General features: G+C 42.8%; 1 protein-coding gene across 5 annotated transcripts in view; it reads right to left on the bottom strand.

The window, feature by feature from the left end:
- The window catches only part of evlb (Enah/Vasp-like b), a 41,804-nt gene extending 22,476 nt beyond the window's left edge, over positions 1-19,328 (bottom strand). Inside the window, exon 1 of one of the 5 annotated variants that reach the window (XM_028039850.1) lies at positions 18,880-19,328. In XM_028039850.1, the coding sequence (XP_027895651.1) occupies positions 18,880-18,884 (5 nt within the window). In that variant the 5' untranslated portion in view covers positions 18,885-19,328. Of the gene's footprint in view, positions 1-7,043; positions 7,275-9,969; positions 10,756-18,879 lie in introns of those variants that run through there. The other 4 variants (XM_028039848.1, XM_028039845.1, XM_028039849.1 and 1 more) reach the window with 4 other exon arrangements.
- Positions 19,329-21,214: the final 1,886 nt, after the last annotated feature.

Below are 21,214 nucleotides of genomic sequence, written 5' to 3' on the forward strand. Positions count from 1 at the left end.
TTATTCCTGATCTGGTAAAAAATAAAAATAAAAATCACTGACATTGTTTGAACTAAAAGGCAGCAATTACCCAAAAACCTTTGTGAAACGCATACACGAGTTGATAAATCGGCGCGGCGTAACAGCTTGTGTTTACATGTTCCTGTCCTGTGGGACAAAACCATCCTGTTGTTCATGAGGCCAAACTTAAAAGAATGTAAACCATCACGCAAAATGGTGGCCTGTAACATAAGCAGTCTGTCTGCTGTGTTGTATTTCTGATGTTTAGGCGTTGGTGCTGATCTGTGGGAATGAGAGCAACACAGAAAACTCTGGAGAGACAGGGGGAAAAATATATATATATATGTGCCAGCGCCGACAGCCTGACTTTTACACAGCCAGTCTGTTCTAGTGCAAACAGTTATAAAACAAACCAAATGGGTCAACTTGCAGAGAAGGAGTCTAAAAATAAACTGGCCCCGGCTGAACCAGGTTCCAGGTCTGCAAATCATGCTGGGTGATTTTCGGAGCTACGACAGGAAAACTCCTGAAACGTGGACAGGCTTGTGCTGCGAGCAAAGGACTGAAAGAGTGTGACGAAGCAACATTCATTAATGTTGGATATGATCCCACAGATTAATAGCATAACAGGGTTTTGAACCGACTCTTTTAAGGTTTGCACGGTTTGGACCACATTAGAGGACACAGATGTGTCTTTTGGAGTGTCAAGTCCATGTTTTTAAAAAAAATGGTACATTGCATATTAATTAACATTTACATATAAATACATGTTATTATTACTATCCGTAGATTTTCTTGTCTTGTTATGAGCCAGTTTGTAACCATTTTGTCTTGTAATGTAAAATATTTTTTGGCTCTTTAGCACAGTATGTTGGCACATGGTATTATAACATGGCTTTAATTACAAATTTTGATAGTTATTTAGTCAGTAAGTCATATTTTTCATTAAATTGAGATAAGGGGTCGGATTTAATAAGTGTTCACTTTTTCTTACTCCTTTTCAAACAGAAATGTAGTGGTAAACAAATTATTTTGGCCCTGGTTATGTATGCACATATTGTCTCTGTTGTACTGATTACATTTTTTCTTGCTGTTAGAAAGAAATAAATCAAAATTATTACGGTAACTGCAAATGGCTAATTTCCGTCTAGTCCCATTAGCAGGCTAGCTGCTAAGGGGTCAACCAGTTACATCCGGCTAACTTTTTAAATAAGATTTTTTTTTTAAAGCATCATTATGCTATAAAAAGTCTTCATAAAGTAGAAATGAGGGTAAACAGTTGGCTGCGATTTGTAGTCTCTAATGGTTCGATAATTTTGACTTTAAGTGTGCAAGTAAGTTGAGTATTTTTAGCGCTGCTAATTGTTAGCATTAGCAGCGCTAAAAATAGTTTCAGCTACGCTGAGCTAAACAGAAGTAGAAAAAGCAGCCTGGGCCCTAAACCACTGGAACAAACAAATCTACTGCATAGTTTCCGCATGCTAAACAGATCCGTGTGTTTTGTTTGGGTAAATAAACAGACATCACCGTGGGAATACTGATGTCAAGCTGAATACAAAAACTCTCTTTGATATCAACTTGTGTACTTTTTTTAAAGCCTGCTCCGAACCTAATGACCAGCGGAGGAGAAACACTCACATTATGCTCCCAGTTTCTCCTGCAGCCTGGTGGAACCGCGCTACGGCATGCTAATCTGTTGGCATGACAACTCGAGTGGGATATTAGCTTGGCCTAGAAAATATGGCTATGCAGAAAAGATGAATGAGCAGCGAGACATGAATTAAAGACAGCCTCAGACAGCACACAGCCTAATTATAGACTCCGCTGTGTTTCTCACAACACTGCACATCGTCCTGTCTCAACTGTTTCTGCATCTTTTCTGTGCTGGGTGTGTTGCGGTTCTCCTCTCCGGGTTTTGCTCATTGCCTTAGCGGTTATCTGGGATTGCCAAAAAGGTAGAAGAGCCCATTTCGGCGCCATAAAACAGATCTGAATTTATAGTTTAATTCCAGCTGAAAGCTCATGAAGAGTGTGCATCTAGACAGGGTGGGTTTTACTGCTGCTGCGCTTGATTGCATCAGGCATTTAGGAGAGTTCTTACCTCATAGAGCTAACGCTCAGCATCCAAAGAGCAGTGGCAAATCATTTCAAGTACGGTAAATGTTTTTTTTTTAATCCTACATATGGCATATATTCTGCACGTTTGAAAAGAGAGCATGCAGGATGAGTCCAAGAGGCTGAAGACAAACACAGAGGAAACAGGAAAGGAGAGGAAACAGGTATTAGTGGTCTTCTACGAAAACAATTTCCTGTATTCCCTATACTGTACATCTGGATGGGGGAAAGGAGTAGCATTGCAAGACAGAAGCCTTTTCTTCCAAATAATAATAAAAAGGCATGGATACATTCTTTCAAAACCTTGTGGTTGCATGGTCTGATGAAAGTTATCCTTTTCTGACCCTAGACCTATGAAAACGCTGCATGATCCTCTCTGCATATCTACTTGTTGTCCTGTTTTTGTGACTAAACCAAGCCACGCAGTGATGGACAAACATGTGGGCAGACTGAATATTGGCGGTGTAGAAGCTGACCAGCAGCTCCTGTGGTAGGTTGTACTTCTTGAGTTGCTACAGGAAGTACAGTGTTTATGTGTGAGGATCCAGGTTCCTAGGAAGTGATCCACAGTGTTGCTGAGGATGGTGATGGGAGACAGTGTTGACTTAGTTCTCTGGAAGTCCATTGTCAACAATACCAACTTGATGATGGACCGAATATAAAAATCTGACCAAAATGTTCTTCAAAAAAGTATTAAGGGTGTATTGGGTTAAGCATTGATATTGCTACATAACAAGGTTTTCAAATTATTTATCCTGGTCTTAGCTGTTTACATCACACAAACTTGGGTTTTTAAAAGAGTTGCGTACACTTCCAAGATCCACTACCGCATTTGGGATACTAAAATATATGTTTTTGTTGTCAAACCGATTTAGTTTTTATAGTTCTAGGTTTTTTGCCCCCACTTTCACAAAGGGAACCAAGCTTCTTTGTTAAATAAGGTTCCACCGAAGACAGAACCAGGAAGTCTGCTGACGGCTTCACAACAATGGAGGCCTGCTGTGAGCATAAATGCTTCAATACGAAGACGTCCTCGGGGCGTCGCAAGGTGTGGCGGAGGAGTGGTGTGCCCCCCTTCTCTCTTTGCCCATTTCCTGTCTAGTAACTCTGAATGAAGGCTTCTAGTACAACGTCTTCTAGAGTTTATTTACGTCCAATAAGTTTAGGGTATAACAAATTGACTTACAGTAGTCCCATCTGGAGAATTTCTTTACTTAAGACTAAAAAGAGTAAAGACAAATGTTACAATACTGTATGAACTTAAATGCGCCAATCTTCCCAGAAACCCTACTTTCAAATGTTACCGCAAAGCAATTTCTCTTCAAAAACGCTAAATAATAAAACACTACACTTTCATGGAAATTTGAACGCCACTTTTCGTCGTAGCCAGACATTCCTCTGCTTTGTTGTTTGTTACAACTTTAATCTCGCCTGAATTAGATTTCAGCAGGACGTTTTACACCGCGTCCAGACCCCTCAGGTCGTCCTCGTCAGTCCAGCTGAGGCAGTGACGTCTTTGCTTTAAACATATCACAGAAAAAAAAGAACAAAAATCAAACCTGCCCTGGTGAGCGTGCAGCGCACAAGTCCAGAACGATCGGTCGATTGGTCCCAATCAAACCACGCATGGGTTAATGAACCAAATGAACGGGCCGACGGATGGAGAAGTTTTAGTAGTTGTAGCAGGGAGGGTAAAACGAATGCACGTTTGTTTTGAAAAGAGAAGAAAATGTCCCAACCATGAACACAGCGGGAGCAGTAAACTTGGATTGTTTTTAAGAAAGAACATGAGGAACAAATGTAGGGTGGGAGCAAATAAAGCTGGGAGACACCCTGGGGCCGCGCTCCTCTCTGGGAGGCCATTTAACTGTGCTTTTTACTGTGGAACCTCACACGCGCACGCAGACACACAATGCAGACAGTTCCTATATGGTCCGTTTTACAGCTAAACATTTTCTGACGATTAGATTTAGTGTTTTCCTTCAAAGACCAAACACACAGTCCTTAAAGGAGGGGTTTCCGACCCCTCCTGCTCCGAGAAAGGCCCCAGTGTCGGACGCGCCGGCCTTCCTGCTGGTGCTACAAACCATCGGTCACTGCATCGAATGACCCAGAATGTTTCACAGATTTCCAGCGGCGCTCTCTTTATGTTTGACATACATTCACGGCAGCCTTCATCTCTAATCTGTCAGACCACGGCACAGTGAGGGGTGAGGAAAGATAATGCGGAAATTTCGGCCTCCTCTGGGAGTCCTAAAAACCCGAAAGCCCCGGCATAATCCTCAAGCAGTAACTCACATTGTATCGGCTCTTGAGTTTAAGTCGAAAGCTTTTAAGGTGAATGAGCAGAAAAGGCTGCGGAGAGTAAAATCCCAGGAGCAGCCAGGGCGTTTTGTCCTGCAAATACATGAAACGGTGCTATGGTTGTGTTTTGATGATGCTAAAGCTAATTAGCACAAGAAGCAAATTTTATAACACTCAAAACAACGCAAAGCAAAAAATGATGGAGTATATCAGGAAAGTAGCAGCCAAATAAGTAACCAAAACTGAAAATTCACCCAAAAAGTAGCTTGCTATGTTGTATGATCTTAATCTTTTTAGACTTTTCTGAATAAATCTAAAATAAGCAGTGAGAAATTAACAGTTCAATACAATTCAGTTTTACTTATATAGTACCAATTTTCAAAATATGTCATATCAAAGCACTTTGAAAAAGAAAAATCTTTTTAATTCAATCAGACAAACATTCCAATTGATCCCCGTTATCAAACAGTACAATAAGCTCAATTAATTACTCAAAGTGGCTTAAAAATCTTTCTATCTACGGAAACCCAGCATATGCTCCTTACAGAGTGCTCGTTAGTTGGAGCAGAACCAACAAAAGGTGCTTTTCGGTCAAAGGAAACTGGGGGAAACTGGTATGCTGAGCCCTAAACCAGTGACTGGCTGGTGAGAAACTCTAAAATCAGATCTTTTCAATAATTAACGACCACTCACAATAGCAAGACTGTAAAAAATACTATTACTACGTATTCTTATTTTGTAGTTCTTAAAGAGCTATTTGACTCAGCTAAAACGGGTGTTGGCAGATTAAATAACAGAAGTTGTTATTTTTTTTAAATGCTAAACAAAGCATAAACAAGAGCCGACTTGGTGGCATTCTATGGAGATTTATTTACTATTGTGATCTTCTTCAGACAGCAGATTTGGACCTAATGGGCTTCCATATAAGGAACTGAAATCAACCAGTCTTTGTCCAACACGCTGCTGGTTTTGACTTAATTATCAACATATCAACAAGTGAAACGGCCTGTTTGGCAGCAAGTAACATATTGAAGAACATAAAGACAAATTATGATTATAGATATTAACGCAATGGTAGTCATGGTGATGCTTCTTTTCTAGACAAAAAGATGCAACCTGGACACAACGGCGTGTTACAGTTGGATTGAGTTGTTGTGTGTGCAAACGGATAAAAATCTGATTTCGTAAATGGATTCAACTGGAATAAACTGAGCTGGTTCACATGAAATTGGACTGAAGCCATTTATATCAACTAAACGTGAACTGGACCCGTTTGAAGACGTGTCATGTTGCTTATTTGTTGAGTAAATTTAATTGTCCCGTGTCCCTCGGGGAGCCCTGTGGGGGGTTCTCCGGGAGTATGGGGTACCGGGCCCTTTGATACGGGCTGTCAGGTCCCTGTATGACCGGTGTCTGGTCCGCATTGCTGGCAGTAAGTCGGGCTCGTTTCCGGTGAGAGTTGGACTCCGCCAGGGCTGCCCTTTGTCACCGATTCTGTTCATCACTTTCATGGACAGAATTTCTAGGCGCAGCCAAGGTGTTGAGGGGATCCGATTTGGTGGCCTTGGGATCTCATCTCTGCTTTTCGCAGACGATGTGGTCCTTTTGGCTTCATCAGATCGTGATCTGCAGCTCTCGCTGGAGCGGTTCGCAGCCGAGTGTGAAGCGGCCGGGATGGGGATCAGTGCCTCCAAATCCGAGACCATGGTCTTGAGCCGGAAAAGGGTAGAGTGCCTTCTCCGGGTCAGGGGGGGTGTCCTGCCCCAAGTGGAAGAGTTTAAGTATCTCGGGATCTTGTTCACGAATGGGGGAAGAAGGGAGCGGGAGATCGACAGGCGGATTGGCGCAGCGTCTGCCGTCAAGCAGGCGCTGTACCGGTCCGTCGTGGTGAAGAGAGAGCTGAGCCAAAAAGCGAAGCTCTCGATTTACCGGTCGATCTACGTTCCCACCCTCATCTATGGTCATGAGCTTTGGGTCATGACCGAAAGAACGAGATCGCGGATACAAGCGGCCGAAATGGGTTTTCTCCGTAGGGTGGCTGGGCTCTCCCTTAGAGATAGGGTGAGAAGCTCAGTCATCCGGGAGGGACTCAGAGTAGAGCCGCTGCTCCTTCACATCGAGAGGAGCCAGTTGAGGTGGCTTGGGCATCTGGTCAGGATGCCTCCTGGACGCCTCCCTGGTGAGGTGTTCCGGGCACGTCCCACCGGGAGGAGGCCCCGGGGAAGACCCAGGACACGCTGGAGGGACTATGTCTCTCGGCTGGCCTGGGAACGCCTCGGGATTCCCCCGGAAGAGCTAGAAGAAGTGGCCGGGAAGAGGGAAGTCTGGGCCTCCCTCCTGAAGCTGCTACCCCCGCGACCCGACCTCGGATAAGCGGAAGAAGATGGATGGATGGATGGATGGATGGATTTAATTGATTTGACTTGAAATAAATACAACCGTTACCTAGACTAGAACAGAAAAAAATAAATAAATCAGTGAAATCGGTTTTATTGAATTAAATTCGATCTAATCAATACCAAATTTCAAACGGACACATTTCTTTATCTAATGTGACTTAGTCCGTTAAATAAACGGACCTTCACTGCTCCTGGAAGAGTCCCTGTGTGGCGTTTTGTACTTACAGCCGCCATATGTTGAGCTGTGGTTGAGTGGATTGGCCAACGCTGGTTGTCATGGTTTTCAAGCCATCATGTGGTGATCCTGTGGTAACCATGGAGCCCCTGGCTGGTGCAAATTTCCCAGCATTCTCCCAAAGCCTTTTCCAAGACAAATGGCACGCCCAAGATCCATGTTTAAACGTCAGTTTTTATAATTTTTTTTCCACAGTCGAACCTTCCTCTTTTTGCTTCCTTAATTTCACCTCTGTCTGTCTTGTAGATGTTCTTTCTCTTCATTTTGCTTTGGTTTTCTCACCATCCAACCCCCCACCCCTGTTTTCTTCTTCCCCCCTCCTCCCTCTCATGTAATTTCCGTCATCTGCTCTTCTCAACCTCCCCGTCTCGTTTGGTTTCTTTCGAGACTTTGCAACCAAAGTCCCACAAAAATAAAACCACCCCAGAAACACATGTTTAAGAAGGAAATGTTTAAAAAAGTATTGTATGGCATTAGTCTGAGGTACAATACCGCACTCTTATGCAACAATATCATATCTTTTGGCAATGTTTTGTGTGAAACATCTCCATAAAAGCAAGATATGAAAAGTTGAGTGAAAGGAAAAAATGCGGAAGATGCACAAGGATTAACAGATTTTAGTTAGCTGTAAACCCTATCAAGTAAATGAACAGAAATGAACACCAGAACTATATCACTATGTGGCACGAATCTTAATAATTTATCTGTATTACATTGGTCCTGCTGAATAAAACTGCCCGACTCCTTTCATGTTTACATAGCAAAAAAAATAAGATCACCTATTTTGCAGATAATGTGATGAACCTGCTTAAAGGATCCGTCTGAATTAAAACGTCTCTGCTCCAAATCAGTATCCGTTGCAGTAAATCGGATTTGCTAAACGCGATTGCTTGAATTAGTTTCGTGGAATCCGATATTTAATCTCTGCAGAGGCACACAAATAACTCCCGGTGTGTTAGTGTGGCGTGAGGCGCAGCAGGAAATGTGAAAGCCTCGAGTCTACACGTTCAACGTCATGACCGTTTGAAAAGCTCCACTGAAGGTTGCAAATAAGTCCGCAGTAGTAAGTATATTAGATGTTTCTCCTGAGATCGCGCAGATATGGTTTGGTGTTGAAGGATGAATTTCCGTCTAACTTACATCCCTCCCCGTTTTTGAAATCCTGACTCATTTTGCAGACGGCTCCCCTCCTCCTGTTGGTCCAGCTGCGACTTCCACGGCGCCATCAGGGAACTCTGCCAGGCCGTGACAGTGACACGCTTTAACCCAAAATAGCTGCTTTAGCAGCAACGAGGCCTGGTCGCCCTTAAAGCTGCTTAGTGGGGCAAAACTCCAGCTGAGTCCCTTAAAGCTGCACTAATCAGAGCTGTTAGAAGAGGAACAGTCAAATGTATTTCGTATTGGATTACGAGGACATCCCAAGCTATCGGTGCAAATATTATTCTCCAAAATTGCACTCAAGTAAGAGCGGCACCACATCAATGTGTTTTTGCTCAAGCCGTCCAAGAAATTACTCAAGTAATACTGTAGTAAAAAAAAGTATTTGGTATAATAGCGACTGGAGTAACTTTTCAAAACAAATGACATCATCAGACTAAACGAAATATAAAGTTATGTAGACATTTTTGGAATTTTAAAGAGCAAAATGAAAATTATTCATGCAACATAATTACAAAATGACAAAATAAAACATCTTTCCAAATCAAGTTCTTTCAATATGAAACTAACAAAAATTACAGGTGTGTCCGTGTCTGGTGAATTTTTGACTAAAACAAGCTTGTTCGTCATTCAGTGAAGTTACTCACAAAGTGTAGAAGTTACTCAACAGTAGTTATACTTCATAATAAAATTACTTAAGTGAAAGTAAAAAGTGGAGCATTAAAATACTTCTAAAAGTACAGCTTTTCAAAAAAAAGTTACTCAAGTAAAAGTGAATAGTTATAATCCAAGATTTTTGATTGCTAACAAAAATATTTTTTTCCAAACAGTAAATGAATCGTTGACAACTTTAACTATTTTCAACCTGTAAACACATTGACGATTGCGTACCAACGTTTTGTTTTCTTTAGTTTCATGAAAATCACATAAATGCTGTAATTCCCTCACTTTCTGTTTGATTCAAAATTAGCATCAATCAATCATCAATCACAGAAAACCGTGAACCGGTATCAGCCTGATGGGTGCATCTCTAGAGAAAACCACCGGGTTTTTTTTTTTTTTTCCTTTTCCCCCTTCGTCACAAAGAATGACGTCTCAGCAACACCTGAGCGCGACGGCACAATTGCATCCCGGCAAGACAAAGGAGAGGGGAAGCTGTTGCTGATCTGAGCATGCGTGCTCAGCAGCCCTGCGAGCATGACGGCAGCCGTCGGACGCAACAAGCCGCCCCGAACACTTCCAGCCTCGATTGGAGAGAAAGACTGACAAAAGAAGAGAGAGAGAGAGAGAACAAAAGAGCCTCACAGACTCCCCCACCCAAAAAAAGGAGGACTGCACATCCTTTAATGGCAAATCTAACCCAACCGCAGCACTATCCTTCTCTCTGTTGTGAACTTGGCCAGCTCCCTCACAGGCGATCAATGGACCCCCTGGTTCTTCCGGGGCGCTAACACTTTTCTGCACAGCTAGTTAATACAGAAGAGCATCCAGCCCCATCCCCCTGCAAGGCCAGTCAGGCACTCACAGCAGCACTCATCACACACAGAACTGCCTTATATGCTGCAGCAGCAGCTGGAGGATCTGTTGGGGGGAAAAAACAAAACAATCATGTGGCATTAACTAAATTCTGCATGGAAATGAAAACCGAGCGGCAGCGACGAAAAGCCAAAAGAAGAGGGCCGTGTGGAGGATTTATCGTTAATAACTGACAGATTTCTCGTTCACAGAAAATCAGCTTCTTGTGGTTTGAAAGCCTACCTGACTTTGAACTCGGCGAGCTGCGGCTGCACGCCGGGTTCAGCGCAGTAGATCTGGGGGAAGTAAAATCGATGCGACTGAAGGTTGATGTCCATGGCGAAGGATGCAGGTAAAGTCCTGTTATGTGCACAACAACAACCAAAAATAAAAAAGGAGAAAGAAACGTCCGGTCTCAGGCGCTCTCTTCTTTGTCTGTCCTAAAATCAGTCGCTGATACTCCCACTGAAGGTCGGGAACATTCCAGTCACCTTCTCGGTGCACGGCTGCAGAGGTTGGCGAGCGCTACCCCCAGAAAGGCAACCCCTTCCCCTTCATCTCCTCCACGCACTGAACACGCAGTCACCTCTGCTGTCTGCCACCGAACAGGCACACTAACCTATTTCCCCACTAGCAGCTACTGTACACTCAGCAGCTGTGAGCGCAAGAACAAAGATAGCTCCTCTATAAGAGGCTGTCTCCCAAAGAATCGAGAGGCAAAACGTCGGATTCCAGTCACCAAGTCATCCTTTAGAGGGTAAAGATGCAACCGTAGGAGAAGACATGAGGGGAGGAAAAGAAAAAGCTGAATTATGGATGAAAGAATTGCCTGAAATAGGAAGGCACTTCCTCAGCCACATGCAGAAGACTGGATGGGGAATGAGAGTCCTTTGGTGGTTTTTCCACTTCAGAGGCAGAAGAAAGAGGAGGGTGTAGAGGGAGGGGAAGAAGCGGAAGAGATGGAGACCGAGAGAGAGATTCCCGGTGTTGTGAGGCGTTGCCCTCGCGCTGTCTCTCCCCTCTCCGTCTCATTGGATTACCTCCTCCCTTTCGGTGCCCCCTCCCATCCTCCCATCCCTTCCCCTCCCAGCTGTGACAGGAGGGGGAGACGGGCTACCAGCCCCGGAGGCTGCTGGCCCCTGATTGGCCAGAGCGTGGATGCGTAAGCCCGGACGGAGAGAAGAAGCAGGGGCGAACAGGACAAGCAACAGATTTTAATTCATCTGATGGGCCCTCGTCGCTTCCTCGCGTATGATTTGACGTGGCGTGCCGGGCTGGGGTGGAAAACACACACACGCATACACACCCCCACAGACCAGCATGTATGTACACACTCTGATCCAGCAGCTTATGCTTGATGTTCATTAACCTAAAGTGACGCAGGTGGAAAGGGAAAACTAAACACGTCCATCTGCTCTTCATATATTAAGTGTAAGCAATCAAAACCCTGTTGGATATGGCTTGTATTAATAATTAATCGGTAAGAGCTTAAAAAAGAAAAGAGGAACAACGCTTTCTATATTCTGTTGCATCTTTCCGGACAAATTCTCCAATCTCCTTGACAGGTTCACACAATAAAAGCAGTTTACCAATCAATCCCTCCCATATGAACTGTACAGCCCAGAAAGTAGACCCAGCCGAGGTTTGTTTCACATCACCAACATGTGTCCCGCTCCGTTCAGCCGGAAGGAGTTTCCGTCGATGGCGTGGAATTGCTGGATGACACGTTTTGTGCCGTAATCAATGTGCAGCGGACAGCACAATTTAGCAGGGTGCCACCCCCAACTGTGGTGTCTTAAATTTTCAGTTAGGTTGGAAATCCTGAGAGCATCAACCAGATATTTTGTATATTTACATAAACGTAATTGCAAATGCCTGAATGCCAAGAGTTTTGCTTTGAATTAAGTAATTATAAGGCAAGTTCAGGAATTAGAAAGCAAGGTCATTTCTGCGTTGAGTCATTACGATTTGTGTTGGGGGCTTTTTAACTCAAAATTGTGGTCACACAAAAAAAAGAAAAACATTAAAACATTTCAGTTACCTTATTTGATTTTTTTTTTCCCCCAATCAAAGGTTCCCACCGGAACTTTTGTGTTCACGTTTCTCGTACGCCAGTGAATGTGACGCACAAGCGACATCCAATGGACGACAAAAGCCACTTCTTTTCTCTTGATTAATTTTTGCTTCAAAAACTGATCTGATGATACGCTGGAAAAGACTATTGTTATGTTTGAATTGTGCTAAAAGGAGTTAGCTTGTCACCGAAGCTACTACCTGAAACAGAATCTCATTGCTAGCCATGTAACTGCAGCAAAGACGTCCCCAACGCTAAAGTCAGCGTCCACAGTCCACATTTCTAAAGAAACATCAAATAAGTTACATGAATAACCTGCAACACTTGAATTAAAGCTTAAGAAACAATACCATTCTTGAGCTGATGTCTCTATTCAATAATTTATCAGTAAATGCTAAATTACCAGCAATTAGCGCTAGCTGATTTTGCACTACCTGCTAATTTAGCAATTTAGTTTCACACATTCTGGATGCTGAGGTGAGTGGAGCATCTTTATAGTGCAGCAAGAGATTACAGCTAAATTCATCAGTGTATCGTTGTTATGATATTTGTGTTTAATTGTGCGGGTTTTATAGTTCAACCTAACGTGTTGGGTATTGATGGTGTGTGTTGAGTTTTTCAAATACTCCAAAACAAATACAGCAGCCTGCCTTAGTTTGGAATCAAATTATTTATGCTTTAGCGTCCAAAACACACAGCAAGGCGATGCTGTGTTGATATTCTTTGCTTTTTTTCCCATGGCGTGTCTTCCTACAGTATTGAAAAGAAATGAGATGGAGTCGTTAAACTGAAGCCGTTTGGTTAAACTGATCTCATAAGTTGTGAAGAATATATTTTATGTGTGAATTATTTGGGTTGGCCTCCTCTGTTAATGTAAGAAACAAAGATATATCGCACTAATGCAATCCTAATTGTGAAGCTATTTGCTGGATTTGATTGCTGAAGTAATGGAAATTCATAAACAATTAGAAATACTCTTAAAATGCATAAGTTGTTGGGCGTGCCGTGGTGGCGTAGCGGATAGCGCGGCCCATGTTTGGAGGCCTTGAGTCACCGTCGCGGGTTCGACTCCCGGATGATATTTGCCGCATGTCTTCCCCCTTTTCCTGTCAGCCTACTTTCATATAAGGGACACAAAAAAAAAGAGCCCCTGGAGGGGTAAACAAAAAATGGATACGCTGTTGAGTATTTTCCATAAACTCCAAGTAAATTAAATGAATTCTGTTGTAATAGTTTAAATAGTTAGTATTCTCCTGCAGTTATACAGGCCTTTTTCTCTTCTGACCACATGTGACACTTTTTGAGCAGTAAACAAACTCACCAAAAAGCCCACTACCCATTTACGAGACAGTCAATTAAGTCAACAGAAACTCACTCTGGAGGCAGGTAACTTCCTCTTCAACCACACAAACTGAACCACTTATGGCCTTTTTTTAGGTTTTTGCCAACAGGGTTGATGCTCTTCAAAATACGATGCTCTCCTGATGGTTCTGTTTGTCCATCGTGTTGACCTCTGGTTTAATCCAATCGACATGTACATAGATCGCCGGTCACAAATCATAACAAAAAACAACATACTACGCAACTGGGTAATCAGAAAGGCAAAAAAAATACTATTTTCTTATCTTTTGAAAGACCAGAGTAGCACAAGAAAGTCCAAAATACAGAGACTAAATTTGAAATCGCTGAAACTTTAACAGCAGCACCTCACCTCTATTTATCTTACAAAATGATCCGACTGCAATAGCACACACTTTAAAACCATACGGGCCACAGCGGCTGAGCTGCAACTCTCCTCAAAGTAAATCATTTTACTTCTTTTTCCTTGTGAAGCGATGTACAGTATATCATAATGCAGCGCAAGTCTAAGAGGCATAAAATCTTGACAGGAAGTTGAGAAAGGGGATATAAAACATACTGCTGGCAGACAGAAGAGCAAGCACGGCTGATTCATTATTATTTAAACGCTACGGTGAAAACAAACCAAACAGAGTGCAGCTTTGGAAGGTCAGGTCAGGAGACGGTGTAGCGCCTCAGCGAGGAGGAAGTGAGTCGCATGGAGAGACGAAGTGGGGAGGGAGGGTGAGACCAGGAAAACGGAGAAGCAGATGAAGGTAGAAGGGACGTCGGGCTCAATCTGCGCGCGCCCATCCCCCACCGCGCGCTGCCAGGTCAGAGCCAGCAGCAGGCTGGAGTCTAATATTAAACTGCACAACTCTGATGGAGTGAGTAAACACAACCCTCCGAGTGAGCATGTGTGCACTACAGCCAGCGACTCTAACCTGTCTATTAGCGCGCAGTGGGGAGTGCGTTTGGCCTTCTGTCTGACACACAGCGTGGGTGGGATGGTTCTCCACATGAGCCCAACGTGATCGCCCTTCAGGTGAATGAATGGATGAATCATAACGAGGTTATAATGCTGAAAAGTAAACAATTTCTGTATATTAAGGCAAATGAAACATGGTAGGGGATATTTCAGGGTCTATTAAATTGATTATATGTTGTTGTTTTTTTCCCCCAAAATTGTTAGGCCCCAAAATTACTAACCTTTCTGTTGAGCACCAACACAAGCTGCTGCTGTGCGATGAAGCTTTTACCGTGCTAAGAGCTTGTAAAACGTATTTCAACCTGAAATTGTTCTCCTGGTTTACACATAAATTAATACCTTTATCAAGAGTCGGTGGAGAAAGAATCACGCAAAGAAGTTGTAGAAATCAGTTTAGTCTTGAGAAAAAGAAAAAGAAGCTATTGCTCACAACGCTTATCCAAGCTGGAAATTAAAATATCAATAGACTCTTAATTTCTATTGAGACTCCTGCAGAGATTGGACTCCTCCAACAAGTCAGACTGAAGGATAGCAACAACAGCCTGGAGAGAGATTATGCAAACTGGAAGAATGTCCTTTGGTTAGATGAGACCGACTGAAACGTTGCTCATGTTTTGGAGGAAAAAATACAAATCTACAGAACATCGTCTTCCTTGTGAAACACGGTGGTGGTTCCTGTGGGGCTGGACTTGGGAAGGGATCTGTTAGAATTATTATGTTTTGTTATCTTTCTTACATTAGTAGTTTTATATTACTAGGCGTTTTATATTTTAAGGTTTAGTGTTCTCACCCCAGAGAGGAGGAACTTGTTAAACTGTGTGTAAGACATAACTAACCTTTCTTTCACCTCAAGCATGTTTTCACAGGTGCTTCTTTAGGGGGCCTTCCTGAGATACTCCTTAGTTGCCTCTAATTGTCTGTGTGTAGAGTTTAGCTTCTGTTTCCCTTCCTTGTTATCAGGGTTGCCCTCCTTTTTGTTAAGATCACTCTCTCACTTTCCATTCACTCCCTTTCTCTGCTAATAAAAAGACAAGTTCTGCAGCAGGATGGCAGAACGCAAGGAGGTCGGCTTGTAGGAGCCGATCCCCTGTGCCTTCTCAATTCTTGCAAGAATTTGGTTGAAAGCTAAGTAACGTTGTCTGTGGTTCTTTTTATATAGGTTGAGAAAATACCAATACCAATATCATTTAAAAAAAACAGGCAGATTTTATAGCTTTTCATAAAAGAGCAGGTTGGTGTGTGTAGTTTCTTTTTCTCTTAATAAATGAAATCTTCAATTGGAAAACTCCTTACTTAATTTACTCAGTCTGGCATGACGTTCAAATAAACGTGATTATCTGAAATGGAAGAAATCTGTAGAGGGACTAATCCTATCTGACAATAGCGATCCTCTTTGGTAGAAAGTAGTGTCAAAAAACATTATATTTCACATCTCTAGATGTTGTTCTGGCTGATTTGATCAAATATTCTTAACTACCTCCAGCTGCTCTCGATGGAATAGACAAGAACTGGTTAACACAGTTAACCAGCAAAACTGAAGCATCTTCTAACTCCAGGCTGTGACTGGGCCTTCAGGCTCTAAATTAAAATCCCAATAAACACAAAATATGAATTAAACAACGGACTGTTATTTTGTTCAGGTTCCATGCAATTCGACATGACGTAATCTGCCTTTCATCCCTTCATCTCTGTGAATCCACCCGTAAGCAAAGTGATGAGGAGGAAGAGGCGGATTAAATGATGATGACAATTTCTGTCACACACACTCTTCACGTCGCGCCTCGGGACTGAACGCGAGTGCGAGCGAATATAAACTCTGCGACTCGGACGAGACGTGTGCTTTTTTAAATAATTACACCACACAACCAAAGAGGGGAGATTGCTGCAAAGGAGGTGGGAGAGCTTTCCCTCTCATTCACAAAGATTTGATTATCCCTCTTCAAACATCACAACACACACACACACTTGTGTTGATCAGCTTGCCTCTGGATGCCTCAGCATGCTTAATTATGACTCACAAACTAGGCTGCTTGCTATCAGCCAAAATGAGACGTTTTCATCACGTGTATGTGTACACCTGCACACACACACCCCCACACACACACACACGCCTGCCGCCGGATGCAGGGTAATGTGAGGCATCCTTCTCTATTTTTGGGTACATGCCAGACTGATTTTGGACAAATGTGTCTGATGTGACTCACAGGTGTGTTGTAGCTTCAGATTCATGCCCAGGCATCAGAGAGAAAGCACAGAAATAGGACATCTGACACAGTTTGGCCTGATTATCTTTCACAAACAGTTCTTAATTAACAGTAAAACTAAAAGTGTTTAAAGTTTTAAATGTTTTTTAAATGTCTAAGAGTGACATAAGAGTGCTGTATGGGAGACGAAGATGACAATTTTCCTGAGGATCTATCTACATAGCTAGCTAACTTGATAGCTAACTAGCTAGATACATTCTAGCTAGTGCTAGCTAGCTAGCTATTGATCTATCTAAATTAACAGTGGAGATATGTTGTGAGTCATTATATCACCTCCATGACTGAACACTGAGTTAATACTTTTTAAAATGAATATTCAACATGTCAAATAAATAAAGTTTGACGCAAAACTTATTTGCATCTCTGAGTGAGAAATCTGATTTCTACTGGCGAATATCGAGACAAACGGCAATATTTCCTGCAACAATTATTGTTCACATTTTGCCACATACTAACCACAAATTTTGATTGTATTGGTATTTTATGTGAAGAAACAACACTAAGTAGAACATAATGCTGTTTATTCATTAATGGTCAAACATCTGAGGGATGTTGATCTCACCGTATTTCATTTGTGGATATGATGTGGAGGACATAATACAAATGAGTGTCACACTTTTCATATTATTATTATTATCATTCTTATTTTTCCTTAATCCACGCCACATCATTTTTCACTCTCTTCCCAGTCATCCTACTTCACTGGTACTTTGTGCATCTCTACAGAGCGCAGGCCAGGCTGTCTTTCAGAACAGGTCCGATATCAATTCAGCAAACACTTACCAATTATGGTCGCTGGGCAGTAGGTCACACTCACACACACACACACACAGATACCACCAACTGCTTCCGTCGATACGCATCAAGCACCACCATTGAAACCGGCTCAATACATTTCACACTTTGCTTTTAAAGCTTCATGAAACCACCCAGAATGAAACCATTTGGGGGCATCGACAATGAGAGGCGGAGGCCACGGCGGGGAGGAAGCTCGGCTAACTAAAACCAAACGCGTTTTTTTTTTATCTTGGTTAGTTAAAAAAGAAACACACCTGAAAACCTTTGTGCGACACTTTGTCAATAAATACAAATTTATGAAAGATAAAGACAAAGAGTTTGTTTACTGCTCAAAAAGTGTCACATGTGGTCAGAAGAGAAAAAGGCCTGTATAACTGCAGCAGAATACTAACTATTTAAACTACTACAACATAATTCATTTAATTTACTTGGAGTTTATGGAAAATACTCAACAACTTAAGGTATAAAGTCAGAGTCGTATTAAATAGCAAAACACTGTAAAACGCCGACATATAGACGCCAGCTACGACGAAATAAAGCCTGGCACCTCAAACTAGCAGGAGTTCAGATGACCCACATGAAGCTGCCTGTGTTTTGTTGGGAGGCGCAGTCGGTGTTGCCACCTAGAGAACATCTGCATGTAGTGCAGGACTGCCATAAATCACAGCGGCCTGCTGCACGGAGAAAGATGAGCAACAATTAGCAATTTGTTGATGGGTTTTATCAATACATTCTGCCACAACCGGCCCCTTTTGAGAATATTCACATGGAAAATGAGTTTGACACCCCTGATACAGACGACGGATGGATGAATTATTTTCCTTTCACTTCCCACTTATGAGTTTTCTAAAATGTGAGAAGATTCCAGAGGTGTGGATATTTCTCGCGAGGCATATGATACTTCATCCATGACCTTTAGCCTTCCGAGTTTAGGTTTCAAAAATACGCCTCTGCACAACTAAACACCGATTAAACAGTTCCTTCCTAATTATTCTACCCCTCGTGGTGGTGACTCCTTCGCAGCTAAGCTCTTCAGCCCCACCCAACGTCCGCGCAGCAGCACTGCAGCTGATTGGGTGGAGAATTTGGCTCCCAGTTACATTCCAGCTGATAGGTTCTCACTGGCAACCAGTAAACCCAGCGCTTGCATCCCAGAGACAGAGGTGTCTCCGTGCACAGAGGAGTATACTCCGAGGTGATTGGCTGCCAGCCTGGGAGGTGTGTAAAGAGTCCATGCATGCGCATATGTTTCTTTTCTTTTTTCTTTTTTTTATTTTTATTTTTAAGTTGATTAGAAGCGCTGGCGACTGCTTTTGCAAAGCTATGAAATGAAAAATGGGCGTGCATGTAAGCAACCCGAGAGCAATCTGCACGTGCTGTCTGATTTCCACGATATTAATGGGTTTCTGTGTGCAGACAGCCTCCATGTGACACACAATGACAGCTGATCTCATGTTAATAATAACAGTAGCATTTAAAAAAGAAAAAGAAAAATCTCCAGCTTGTTACTATTTTCTGTTGGCTAAAAGGTCGATGTGCTGATCAATAAATTCCGGTGATGCACCTGTGGCGAGGAAGACAGGCCTCGGAATGAACCGCAAATATGTTTCCGCGTAGATTTCATCTGATTTATGTTGCAAAACAATCCAAACAATATTTGATGTCTGTGCAGCTGAATTGTAGCTCCTTACCTCATCTTCCGCCGCTGTCCGACTGAATTATGTTCCTCTGTTTCAAGTTCTCTGAGTCGTTATTTTAACCTCTAAAAATAATAATAGTAGTAATAAAGATGAAAAATCCAACAACGGCCGCGCACGTCTGGTTGCTTTGAACAGAAGCGGAGAAGAGGAGCGCAGCGTGTGCACAGATGTTGGAGGATGTCAGGGTGTGTGTGTGGGGAGAAACGGCTCTGCGCGGATCTCCACGGGTTTTCTCCTAGAAATGACGGCTCATGGTGCGGGCGTGTGTCAGGAGGGCTGCTCGGTCGGTGGGAGCCATTTCTCAGAGGGAGGCGCGCCGCTTTCCCAGAGACAAGAAGCCGGGCGGAGTGGCTGACAGAGGCTTCTGAGGTGCCATCTTTCCCTGCCTCCGACCGCTGGGAGGGAGGCTGGATGGATGGAGACGGGAGGGTGAGGGTGTGGTGAAGTGGTGGTGGTGGGAGGGGGCAAAAGGAGCTCAGCGTCTGAAATATTCATGGCAGGGTGGGTTTGTGTTGCACGGAAGCGCCCTCTCTCCGCCGACGGAGGAACTGCATGAAAGTGGTGGCGCCATCAATAGGTGGTAGAGGGGGCATGCTAGTCCTCCTTGGCTAGATAATCATACTATAAAAATATCAATTTCAGTGTATTTAAAATAATCAATTGGTTTCAGCATTTATTTATTTATTCATTTATTTTTAAATAGAAAAATATTTTTAGATGTAATGTTGTCATATCCTGCCAGTGCATTAAGCTGGCATTGGCCTTTGTGGAAACACTGGTGTGGATGTCTAGTATATGTTTTTTTATTATTTGTTGCTGTTGTGAATGATGTCTCTTTGTTTTTGTATGCCTGTGCGGACCACGAGTCTGTTGAATCAATCAATCATATTTATTAAATATTTTTTTAGATTTTTATCTCTGCTATGGATCAGGATTCTGTCTTTAAGTTTTTTCTCATTGTCTTTCTTTCTAACTTGATGTACTTCAAGGATGAATTATAAACTTCTTACTAAAGCCAACGTAGGACAGGTTTACTCTGGGAAAAAGTGTGATTTTCCATTATACGAAAAGATTTTAATTCCAGCTTTATTTGGTGGGAAACTCTTTCTCGTTTATTCGTCCTTTGTTTTGATTCGGCTGATCATACGTTACTGTGCATAATTTCCGAAGGCCTTATTGGCTTGTTCAGCCGGCTATTGTGCCGAGCAATCCTGCTTTAAAAGTCACCAGATATACATCGAGTAGGCTTTTGTTTTCTGTTTATTTAGTCGAGTCACTGTGACACATTTCATCAGGCTCTCTACGACAGTGGTGCCCAACCCCCGGGCCACGGACCGGTACCGGTCCGTGGACCAATTGGTACCGGGCCGCGCAAGAAATAATTACATATTTCCGATTTCTGCATTATTTGAGTCTGGAGGATCTTTTATTTTGAAAATCCTTTAACCGGATTCTCTCGGTTACGTCTTGCGCCAACATTGAGCCACAAGCAGCAACATGAGTAAGAAACAGGTCAGATGTCTTTGGAAAGTTTGAAAAGCCCAGAGAAGAGACAGGAGAATGGTTTTATCCCAGTAGGTGATTCCCACATTCCAAGCCCTTCATATGGTGACCGGCTCGTTAATGAGGCAATGAAGCTTCAAACTGCTTCTAGAGACCAAGCACACGGCACGATTTAAGGATTGTCGGCCGATTTACCAAACCTCTGTGACCACAGAGCCGATAAAAGTCCAACAGGTTCGATCGGTTCGTGTGTCCAGATACACGGCAGGAGCAACACACCACGCAAGAACCGATTCCACTCATGAACATCCTGATTCCAGAAGAAAATCCAGTAAACCCCCCCAACAAACCAAACGTGAATTTAGAATAATCAAACACGGATGACAATGTAGAAGCAGCAGTGATAGTTTGTGGACTCATTTTAAGCGATAAAAGACGAAACAAATAGAAAAGGCGTTTGATAAAAGATGGCGGGAGCAGCCGCTCTATTTGCTGCACTATGATTTGGAGGCGAGTTATGTTTTTTCGTAGTAAACATTTTTAACTCAATAAACATAACCACATACACTGCCTGGCCCAAAAAAAAGTCGCCACCAAAAAATGGTCCCACTCTCTAATATTTTGTTGGACCGCCTTTAGCTTTGATTACAGCCCGCATTCGCTGTGGCATTGTTTCAATAAGCTTCTGCAGTGTCACAAGATTTATTTCCATCCAGTGTTGCATTAATCTTTCACCAAGATCTTGTATTGATGATGGGAGAGTCTGACCACTGCGCAAAGCCTTCTCCAGCACATCCCAAAGATTCTCAATGGGGTTAAGGTC

Source organism: Xiphophorus couchianus, chromosome 15 (assembly GCF_001444195.1).
Source record: "Xiphophorus couchianus chromosome 15, X_couchianus-1.0, whole genome shotgun sequence".
Taxonomy (NCBI): domain Eukaryota; kingdom Metazoa; phylum Chordata; class Actinopteri; order Cyprinodontiformes; family Poeciliidae; genus Xiphophorus; species Xiphophorus couchianus.